The following is a 12013-nucleotide window of genomic DNA, read 5'->3' as shown; positions in this document are numbered from 1 at the left end:
TCTAGATCATGTGTTGCATAGTTCAATTCATGTCGTCTTAATTTCCTAGACTCATATGCAATCACTCTTCCGTCTTGTGTCAGAACACAACCTAATTGTTCACCAGTAGCGTCACAGGACACAAAACATGGTTTGCCCATCTCAGGAACTTTTAAAGCACAATTTTCGTCTATTTTAGTCTTCAAGGTCTCAAAAGCAATCTCACAGCTAGAAGTCCACACAAAACCCTTGTCTTTCTTGGTCAATTCGGTCAAAGGACTTTGCTATCTTAGAGAAATCTTTAATGTGTGCTCTCTCATATTGTGCTACATCCATAAATCTTCTTACATCCCTTAATGACTTAGGTGTTGGCCACTCCACAATAGTCTTAACTTTATCAAGATCAATGTGAATCCCCTCTTTAGAAATCACTCTTCCCAAATACACAATCTGATCCTTTGCAAAAGAATACTTACTAGCTTTGGCATACAATTTATGTTCACGCAAAACTTCAAATGTTTTCTTTAGATGCAATGCATGATCTTCTTCATTCTTAGAATACACAAAAATATCATCCAAGAATACTAGAATGAAGTCATCAAGATACGGGTGAAAAATATTATTCATTAAGCACATGAAAGTTGTTGGTGCATTACTCAAACCAAAAGCAAGAACTGTAAATTCATAATGCCCATAACGTGTATGAATGCAAGTCTTTGGAATGTCCTCGGCCTTAATGCGGATTTGATGGTAGCCAGAACGAAGGTCAATCTTTGAAAATATTGTGGCACCACTCAATTGGATAAGCAATTCATCTATGTGAGGAAGAGGATATTTGTTCTTATTGGTATGTCTGCAATTTAATCCCCTATAATCAATGCATAACCTATATGTACCATCCTTTTTCTTTTGGAATAACACAGGACTACCCCAAGGAGATACACTAGGTTTAATGAAACCCTTTTTCAAAAGTTCATGAAGTTGTATCTTGAGCTCTCTAAGCTCATCAAAATTGAACCTGTATGGAGCCCTTGAATAAGGTGTTGCTTCTGGATATAGATCTATGTCGTGGTCTACCGCTCTAGGCGGATGTATACCAGGAAGATCGTCCGGAAACACATCCTTAAATTCATGTAAGAGATCCTCTACAAATTCAGGATTTGTCTCTTTCTGTTTATCCCCAGATTCTTCTTTAATTTCATTAGCAAACACAAGAAACATCTCACACTCTTATCTAAGTCACCGTATCAATTCCATGGCCAAAACTAGATTTAGAATCTCTTTCTTTCCACGAAGAGTGTGACTTATCATCATCAAATGATTAAAGATATATTTTTCTTTCTTAACAATCAATCAAAACATGATTTTCAATCATCTAATTGATACCAATGATAACATCATGCATATCAATGATTTATCACATAGAAATCATCTTTTTGCTTCCGACTCTTCAAAGAAAAAAGAACAAATTTTTTACTAACTCTTTCGTGAAACTATTATTACCACTGGTTAAGTCCAAAAGTCTTTTAACTTCTTGATTTAATTTCAAGTTTAATTTCTCAATCAATTTAAACGATAAGAAGCAATGAATACTATCCAAATCAATTAAGAAATTCAAATTTAAATCTCAACTTTTACGCATAAATTCGATCACAGAAGCATTCAAAGGACGTATCAAATACATAAAACATCACAAAGAAGGGGTAGATGACTTACCTTTATCGTACGCATCGCCAAAAGTCTCCGATTGAGCCATCTTGGTACGTATTGTCTTATCGGTCACCTTGCTCGAGCATTCAAAATTTTGATGGTCGTGTTCTTGATATTGAAAGTATAATCCAAATCTTTGAGTTCTTCAATCCACGCTTCTAAATCTTCGCATATCTTTCTTATGCTATCAAACTCTTTAAGCTTAGCCTTCGTTAAGAAGGATTTGGTTGTTGCTTTTACTATATCTTCATCGTTTCTTTTCGCGTTGATGACCTCTACGTACACCACCACCGTTCACACCATCACTACTTCCACAATCACCACTATCACCACCGCCAAGTGTCCCAGCGCCGCCACGACGATTATTGTTTCTTGGTGGATTAGCATGGTTTCGCCTTCATGTTTTCCATCAGGGTCCACATAGATATCACGCTCTCGTGCTGCTTTGTCCCACAAACCCTCAGAACGCTCCCGATTTTCTTGTTCCAAATCTTCTCGTAGTCATCAAATCAGGTCTTCTTGCGCCTTCATCTTCCTCTCGTATCCTTCCATGTCCAGAATCAACCGCATGCTCTCATAGCAATTGTCACAGGAACAGAATAATAGAGATAGACGGCAAAAGATAGAGAAACAGATCTTTGTATTGATGGATTTTTGCAGAGTTTTGATACAACAGAGGAGCAATGGAATATATGGGTGCACTCCGTTGTACGGAGCTCGAACCTCCCGACCACCATGCACCGAGCTTCAGTTCGCTTGCATGCAACGTCTCACTCACACTCCCACTCGCACTCGCAGAGGAGGAGATCTGTGAATGATTATCAAACGCACCACCCGTCGTGCTTTTATCCTTCTTTTCCTCGAAAAGCCTACGACTTCTCAAAATAGCCGCTTTTTAGGCGTTCAGTCAACTCGATTTTCGCACCAAGTATATCTGCGAGAATAAGATAACAACGTGATCGCTAAGCGATCCGTGAAGGTTAGATTTTTATCATGACACTTTGCACAGATCTTGTTTCACATATTGATTTCTGCATCGCCTACAAAATAGCCAAAAGAACATACTCGTGCAACCAATTCAACATGATAATCAAAGTAAACAAACATAATTATGTACCTTCATAATCTCAATTGCAATAGTCTACCATGAAGAAACAAATCCAGTTCTTGGTTGATAGCAGGGAGAGTTGTATGATGTTGTATGTCTGTCTGTCCCTGTGTATACTACACTGCTGCTATCTTCTGTTTGTTTTCATCATAACTTTTACAAACGAACTCAGAACAGAGCAATCCAGGTACTCAAAACGATGGGTACATATTTGGTCTACAAGGCAATACAAACAGAATTGCGAAAAACGTCTTTCTTTGGCTGAAAACGCAACTTTTAGATCGCGACTCATAAAACCTCTATTTTTGGGTCTCCACTACTTTTTCAACTTATTTTAAGTCTACCCACGCATTTTAAGCTAAAACACATAAATATAAAACACTTATATTAATAAAAATCTCAATTTTACTTTTCACAGACAGACTATCTGTTATTCATTAATCTTTATCAAATACGTCTTTAGTGTATTATTTAAAAAAAAGAATATATGTTCTCTCTTAATATCTCAAACTCATTCATATAAGCTCTATTTAATAGACTATTCAACAATCTTTCAAATCGTGCTAAACGAAAGATATGCCCTACTACATTATTTTTTACTTTAAGAACTTCAAAGATTAGTCCTATTACATAGATTATCTCATTAACTTTAACCAAGATGGTTTTTTCTAACTTGATAATGAATAATCAACATGTACTTGTAGATTAGCTCATTAATTTTAACCAAGATGGTTGTTTCTAATAGTGTTGATTAATAATCAACACTGTTGCAAGGAATTGTAATCTCTGTTTACCAGTCATTTTGGAGGATTGTCTGTAAACGGTGGGAAAACACATATCAATACTGCCAGTCATCCCGAGAGGATTAGATTACAAGTGTTAATCTTGTGCTAAAATATATGCTAAGCGTGCACGTCACTACCAAGCAATGCAATTAGAAAGGATATCTCTCTAGTTGGAGTTTTCTTACCATAAGGCAAAGCATGTTTGTGACTAAGTTTAGCCTCCTCATGTTTAAGTCAACTTCTCAACTTTGAACACCAATTATGGTAGGGTTGTTTATTGATGAAGATGGTAAAAAGTCAAGAAATTATAATTTGTTGATAAGTTACATCAACCAATTACTTTCATGGAAAGTGAAAAGAGGTACTCGTTTGGGTACATCTTAGTTGTGATACCTCATTCAACGTACTCAAGTGAGTTCTAAATGGAGTCTATACCCTATGTTGGATATGGTCCGGTTACAGACAATGGTTACAAAGGTACAACAACATAGAAAATCAAGATGCTCTTCTTGATTTCATTGAACCTCCTATTGAACCGTACTCCAGTCAAACAAATAGCTAGATCCATGAAGCATGCCACTGCAAAAAACACTGGTGTTCTTATGAAAATATCACCGGTATTGTTTCGAGGGTGGAAACGCTTCTCCAAGGTGAGAGTAATGTAATGCCAAGGGCAAACCCAGGGGGATCATGGACCCAAGCCAAAGGCCAACTACTAGGTCTGGATAGGAGATTCTGAATCTCAATGGCCAAGGGATTATATAAAGGGTGGTAGGATAGAGAATCCTCAAGGTAGTTCCTCTGGGTCTCACATATGGAGAGCCTTGTGGAAGTAGGTAGAGAGAGAGAGAGAGAGAGAGAGAGAGAGAGAGAGAGCTTTAGTATATGCGGATCCAATGGTTGTGAGCTCCAAGGTCCCGAATTTCAATAGAGAAAAACGATATACCATTACTTAAGTAACATCTAATGAATATTCGTTGCATAAGTGACACAACACAAACTAACTTTTACCATTCCTTAAGTTATGAGGGGCATCGCTTAAGCAACAATATTTGCATATCTAAGAGTGTAGTGTAAGTAATGGTCTTGTAATAAAGTCATAAGCAATGCCACTTTCATCATTTAAAAAATATTATTTAGCTTCCCTAGCAACAAAGAGGTCTAGTAGTGATGGCTTTCAATATGAAAATCTCAAAACATTTAACGTGCCCTTTTATCGCGTTTTGTAGAGAAAGAGTCCAAAACAAGCTAGCCAGAGAAGGGGGGGGGGGGGCATTTTTTTGTATTTCAAATATTATCGTGATTATTGCCGTTGTAATTATTTCATCTATTACCAAACCCCACTTTAGCGCTTAAACATTCAATTTTTTGTGTTTCATGAATTTTCCTTGTGAATAAAAATTAAAGAATTTTATTTAAAATTTCAAAAATACAAAAATTGATATTGAAACATTAAACAATAGCTATCTGAATATACATGAAACTACGAACAGCTTGCTCCATCCTAAAACTATGCATGCGCCGCCATGTAAAGCAAGCACTGTTAGAAATGAGAAGCCAAACATGGACGACATCTTCTGTGGAGGCATGGACATGATAGAATGAAGTGTGCCCACATTGAATCAGATGGTAGCACCTATGTTAGTTGCTTCAGACTCTATCTTGCAACAATGTGCACGTGGCCTCACTTTTGCAAGAATCTTTCTCATTCTCTTGCTTACCACATATATTTTTGCTTTTATTACTGCCTTTATTACCGCTTCTAGTACTGCTCACACATTTCACTTGAGCAATTGCATACATTTACTCTTTGCATTTTTTAAAAGGATTTATGAAGTGGTTCCAAAGAGCTCTCTTGTCATGAAAAGGTGTTGAGCAAGGAGCACACTAAAGAAGCTCTTCTTCAAAGCACTCGCACAACACAAAATTCTAGCTCTACTTGCATCCATAACGCTTCATAATAACAACGCTTCTTAGAAAATTGCAAATCATTTGTTATTTTTCACAAATAATTGCTCCAAAAATTATGGATATTTTGTTATCAATTAGATTAATCACTCCCACTTTATTAACATAAATTAGCATGCTTCTCAAAACTAGAGAGAAAAATAGGGAAGGGAGAGAGAGATGAATGCACGACAAGACAAAAAAAAATCATAACTTAAAGTATACAAAATGTTTATGCATCACCTTCCAAAAGATCTCACAAGAAGAGTCATCCAATTCTAAGCCCATGGCTCCTAAATAATTTAAGAGAGAAATACAATTGTCATTTATGGATGTGTTGGTTTCATCATCATTAAATTTGTCATCCTCCATCTCATTATCATCATCATCATGGCAATCATCCTCGCTAAGACTTACGACCGTGGGACTTGAATAATCAATTTCTTTGTCATCTATCTCCCTCTCATCCAAAGTACTGGGTGGGATAGGATCGCTACAACACATCGCGCAAAAACCGGCATAGATATCGACGACACAAACTAGTTAGTTTTAAAACTAAGAAGCCATAAAATAGGCATCGAAAAAGACGTCGGCCTCGGGGCGTTGGTATAAGCACCAATATATCCAGCATAAAAATAACCTATGAAATACGCGTCTAAAGAAAAATCCGTATATGCGCCAGTAATTCTATAGCATATTTCGACGCTGCTTTAGAAGTGCGTATCGACGCATGTACCGTATTCTGTACCGACGAACAAACTGCAAATTTCTTTTGGGTAGAGAGGGATGGGAATTGATGCTGCATGTTCTGTAGCAAACGAAAACATCCCTCTCTGCCCAAAGGAAGAGTGCAGAAGCAACCACACTCCACCTACAAGAAGACGCTAAAGAGCGAGTGAATGGCAATTATGAAAATTGTAAGAATAACAGAACCACAAAAAAAGTTTGATCATGGCATAACGACATAAGGATTTTCTAACCATAATTAAAACACGAGTCAAAAACTGCAAAACCATAAACATAACTTGCGTGTCATACCATAACCATAATAGCCATACCATCATTGCACAACCATAAGCATAACCATAACCATCACATGCATTAAAAGAGGAGCTGTCTATAATTGCTAACATTGCCGCGGAAAAACAAAGGAAAAAAAAGCCAGAAATATTTGCGGGGGCGGCAATAACCACGGCTATGAACGCAGTAGTGGTTTCGTAGCAATAACCGCGGTAATAGACGCGGCAATATACTCGCTGCTATAATTGTGACCTTTGCCGCTGTTATAACTACGCTTATTGCCGGTACACGCTAATTAAAAAATAAAGGTGCTCATTTGGGCCACCCAAATTTGGGTGGCCCAAATGAACACCTTTATTTTTGACCTGCATAAAACAATGAAACATTAATTGTTTTTTGGAAGATTATATAAAATACCAAAGAACTGAAATTGAATTGACTTTACCTTGACAATTAAAAATGTAGAAGATCAACTATTTAAAAAAGTTATAATAAAAAGTAAATAGTTGTATATACATTGTGCCACATTGGGACTTTACGAAAGTTTTGATAAAACATTTTTCTATCTAATCCTCCTCTATCTCATCGTCGTCCAGAGGCATGTATGTTGGATCACTTTGACTCTACATAAACCCAAACAAAATTAAACAATTATCCACAGCTCAAAACAAATGATACTAAATTACTTGTTTAAACTTACCGCTTGTAGTGGTCCAACCGCCATGTCCAATTTCTCGCAAGAGATGTGGTTATTTTTGAACAACCATCGCCAAGCATCAAATTTTGTATGTCGCTCCCGATACTTGATCATATCTCTGGTTGATAGAGAGAGTGTGATATTTTCCTAAGTTAGCAATAACAATACCAAATCATCAACTACAATCTTTATAATCATCGATCGATGTTATAATTCAAATAATCTTACATATTTATCCTTCCAAGATCCCTTGCCTCTTGAGCCATAGTGCGTGGAAGTTTGACTTGCGTGAGCCTCACATTGTTGTCTATATGATGAGCTTGTCATAGCTTGGTCGCTCTTCTCTTGAATTTCCAACTCCCACTCTACATCTTCCATGTTGCCACCGCGGTAACTCCTGTTTGGATCTCTGACCTGGTTGGCTGCTACGCGCCGCACACTAGACTGCTTGTTTTTTAGAAATGTATTTATATAGCCCTCCAACCATTGTCATATTTAACCCTGTAGTAGAACCCATGCATGTTTGGAATGGGTGCGTCAGTATCCTCATCCTCTACGTTAGGAAAGACACACTTTGAAAGTGGGAACTCCGTTCCCCCACCACTACCAAAACATGTAAAACCACAAGATCCATCGCCTCTTCGTCTCTCACGACGCTCACTGCCCTGAGACGTGCATCGACACGCATTGCCATAGGAAGTCCGTCGACGATGTTCTGGCAAAGCTGGAGTGGAATAGAGTGGCATAGGATCCTGTGATGCCATGGAAGTAGGACCCTGCGATGCAAGGGGAGTAGGACCCTGCGATGGAATAGAAGTAGGACGATAGGAAGGGAGAGTAGAGGCACTACAACAAAAAGGGGACCTTCGATGCAGGTTTCGACGCATTCCATCGAAAAGTGCATCGATATACTCGTCCCTATGAAAACGTCGCTATACGCGTCGATATACGCGTCGAAAGGTAATATTATCGACGCGTATTTTGACGCATATAGCGACGACCATAACATAGAAAAAATTTATTGGGCAGAGGACAGACATCTTGGCCTTTGCCCAGTGAAAAGATGGACATAGCCACAGCCAGACTCCCTCTCCTCTGCCCAAGAAAGCGAGCAGCACCAAAATCAATCGTGCTCCTATAGAAATTTTGGTAGAGTTCCCTTCGTTTTTAGATAAACTTTAAAAAAAAAACCATATCATGTATACGCCTCCTACATGCTATCCATGTAGGATCTCACATGAGATTTAAGGCCAATGAAAGAAATGAAATGAACTTTGTGCAAAACCATAACTGTACCAACTTAAAAGCATAACCATAACGAACTTAACTTGTGAAAAACCATAACCAAATTAAAACCATAACCGACCATAACCACTTTGATCAAAACCATAATGCAGATAACCAAAACCATAAACAAAATTAACAATAACCATAACCATAACCAAAAAGTTAAACATAGCCATAAACAAAACAAGAGCCATAACCATGTCCATACAAGAATAGGAGAAATAACCATGTCTATACAATGAAAATGACAATAACCATAACCATAAGGAAAACAATAACTGTCTGAACAATAACCATAACCATATATATCCATAAAAAAAGAGACACAGAAGCGTGTCTGTGTCTCACAAAGCATATATATGAAATCCATTGATGACTAGGCATCACAACCTGCACATAGGACAAGTCACAAAATTAGTATTGATATTACTTTACATATACTTACTTAATTAAATCAACCCTCACATATTAACATCTCACCTCAAGCGATCAGCGAGACTCTAAGGCCTCCCAATCTACAGGCTCTCCTGAAGCATCAAGATCATTCAATACTTCATAGATAGCTCTGCGATATCCATCTGTCTCCTCCTGGAGTGTCAAGGCTTGATGCATCGCAACATTTTGCGTTTATATAAAAATCAAAGTAATAAGAATACATGATTCATCATGTTTTAAAAAATGCCATAGTTAGGATTGGATTAGAAACGTACAAACTCATAGCGAAAGGTGTCGAAGCCTCCGCTGCCAAGATGAGATGTCCCCCTGGTCATATGTCGTATCTGCGTGGCCTGATGCTACTGTCTGAACCGCGTGTGTGTTGTCCGCTCATCCTCCCTGATCTGCTGCCACGTCTCATGTGGGATGCCCGAAGGCTTTGACGAGCCGGTCTTGAAAGCCTGCCGAGCTGCATCTCATCGATGTTTCACGGTGTCCCGTGCAACACCCTTGATCCACCTCCTCGGAACAGCCTTTGAACCCGGAGCAGGCTGGTACTCTCTCATGATGGTCTCCACTATGTAATTGACTTTGTCCTCATCCTGCTCAAGCCAAGGCGTGAGAATGCTGGTCGAAAATTGCTGCTCCGCGAGCTCGCAAATCTGCTCTCTCATCTCAGTCCCGACTCTATCCATGTCAACAGAACCATCTGTCCATACAATATAGAGCTTGGAGGCACTAGGATCGTGTGCCCCCCAAGGTGTCCAAAGTGTGCCAAGAGGTGTGTCGAGAGGTGTGACTGGGTACGACAGGGGTCGTGAGCGAGGAGGGGTCGAAGCATCTGTGGACCCTCCTCCACAACAACCACCACCTCCACCTGATGATCACCGAGATCGGCGAGTGCTCCTATGATGCGGAGATGAGGACGTACTCGCCTCTGTCGCACCCCTAGGTGTCGAAGCGATCATGATGGTAGAAGCAAGTGTCGTACCCGTAGGCGTCCCCCCCATAGGCGTAGGACCCTCGGGTGTGAAGCTCGGAGGCGTAGTACCCGTGCCTCTGGCTACCCAGTACTGAGAAGCCTCTGCCATCTGGCTAGGCGTCATCCGTGTGACGAAGCCCATGAATGCATCTGCACTCATAGAAGCGGGATCTGGAAACTGGTCTGCCATACTAAAGTCCTGCACAAAAAAAGTAAAATATAGCGCCAGAACACCTTTGTCTAAATTAACTTTAAGCTTAATTTTAAATCAACGTCTTCACACAAACACTTACAGGCCTAGGCCTCCACCAGTGAGGCATCATCGATAAGATCTTGCACCGTATCATCGTCTATCTCTAATTGCAAACATAACTCTACCCCAACTCGTTCTGGCAGATTGTCTTCATCCATTGCATCTTCATCTACAAGTGTAAATTTTGCCTCGTCCGCGTCATCCCTCGTATATCTGTCAGCTTCCTCTGCCATACCTTCATCCATCTCATCTAATGTCACAGTAGTATGGACGTCGTCTGACTCACTTTCCTCCAGGAGCTCTTGCCCTTCAAATACTTGTTTATTTCTTGGAGCAACCTGAACCACAAACCACCATTGTCGCTCTCGAGGGTCCGGTACAAAGACCACTTGCTCGCAATGTTCGAGGAGAGAAAATGTGTCGCTCTCATCTCTCCAAACCTTTGTAGAATCTATTTGCACAATTTTTTTTCCATCTCTGCGTACTGTTGCATTGCGACCATAAGTAATCACCTTGAGCCACTTCACATCGAACAAAAACATCTCAAACCGCCTGAAGCTGACTTTCAGGATATCTGACACCAGACCACAGTAATCCAGGTTGCTAGTGCTCTCATTCGTGTCTGTGGCACTGGCCCTGCTCTTTTGCATGAAAATAACCATTATTCCACTGTCAAACGTGTTTCTTCTGCTATCAATTTGTTGTGTTCTGAAATGCTTTCCATGCGACCACAGTGCCATGTATGTATGATACTTCCAGTCACATCCAATAGCCAGCTCTTCCTCTTCTAGAGATATGGGTTCTCCGATCTGTCGAGCTGCTCTCACTATCTTGTCCAAACATGCCATTGTAGGGAATTCAGGTAGAGGAGCGAGAAAGTCTGGCAAGAGTAAGCCTCTAGTTGTTCGGCTTCGCCTAAAATAGTGTCGCTCCATATTGCGTCTGTGTTTCTCTTCTTCGTACCTTTCAAGCCATTTTTGCATCGGCACTGAATTTAGTATATAGAACTTCATGATCTTTTCTCGCATGGCGTCGTTCATTTTCTTTGGCACCCCTTGCCCTTACGGCTCCTCTCCCACCAGTCTTGCATCCTCGTCATCGCTCCACATTCGAGGCATTTCTGGGTCAAAAACGGATAGAAATTCGGTCGTCAATATAAGAGACTCTTGCACCAGCCATCCTTTGCCATGCTCCCCTCTGAACGCGTTTTTTGGAGAACAAAACCCTTAAGTGTTTTCATGAACCGCTCTAGAAAGAACATCTAGCAGCTATGGACTGTACCTGCCACTTCAACCTCATCTACTACATGGACAAGCAAGTGCATTTGGATAGTTAGGCAGCTCGTGGATAGATACTTCTCAATCATGCAAACTGCCTCAATGAAGTTAGCCCTTGCGATTGCAATAGATTCCTCCCGTATCTCCTTGGAGGGGGGCAATAGTTGCTCTGCGTCTGGCCTGGAGGGGGGCATTTCATTGCCAGCCGGGAGAAGTTGCTCCCGCAACAACGTGTTTAAGCCACATTAAATTAAAAAGCTCTCCAAGTACGTCACCATTGCAATCGGAAAATCTCTTTTGTAAATTACATACCTAAACAAAGCAGTGATGCTTGCATCTGACCACCCGTACACTCAGTGAAGATTCAAAAACGCCAGACAAGTACAAAGCACAAATATTTGGTACCTTCATAGATTGGTTGACGTGCCAACTTACTCAACATGTTTTCAGGAGATAGGCGCACGGCTTATGGTGCTGCTTCGTTAGAGTTCTCCTCGCTTATCTCGAAGAAGGCATCCAGCATCTGCTCCATG

The 12013-nt window shown here is 40.1% G+C and overlaps 1 protein-coding gene across 1 annotated transcript; it reads right to left on the bottom strand.

The window, feature by feature from the left end:
• Window positions 1–10247: 10247 nt before the first annotated feature.
• Window positions 10248–11243, bottom strand: LOC147461813 (uncharacterized). Its single transcript, XM_086506425.1, has one exon. It carries the CDS (start codon window positions 11241–11243, stop codon window positions 10248–10250), a length of 996 nt encoding a protein of 331 aa, XP_086362551.1.
• Window positions 11244–12013: the final 770 nt, after the last annotated feature.

Source organism: Adiantum capillus-veneris, chromosome 3 (genome assembly GCF_014529385.1).
Source record: "Adiantum capillus-veneris isolate H3 chromosome 3, ASM1452938v2, whole genome shotgun sequence".
NCBI classification, from domain to species: domain Eukaryota; kingdom Viridiplantae; phylum Streptophyta; class Polypodiopsida; order Polypodiales; family Pteridaceae; genus Adiantum; species Adiantum capillus-veneris.
This window is presented reverse-complemented; position numbering and strand designations above follow the sequence as displayed.

Excerpts from the sequence above, each read along its gene's own strand:
- LOC147461813 (XM_086506425.1), bottom strand. The coding sequence starts at position 11,243 with ATGAACGACGCCATGCGAGAAAAGATCATGAAGTTCTATATACTAAAT.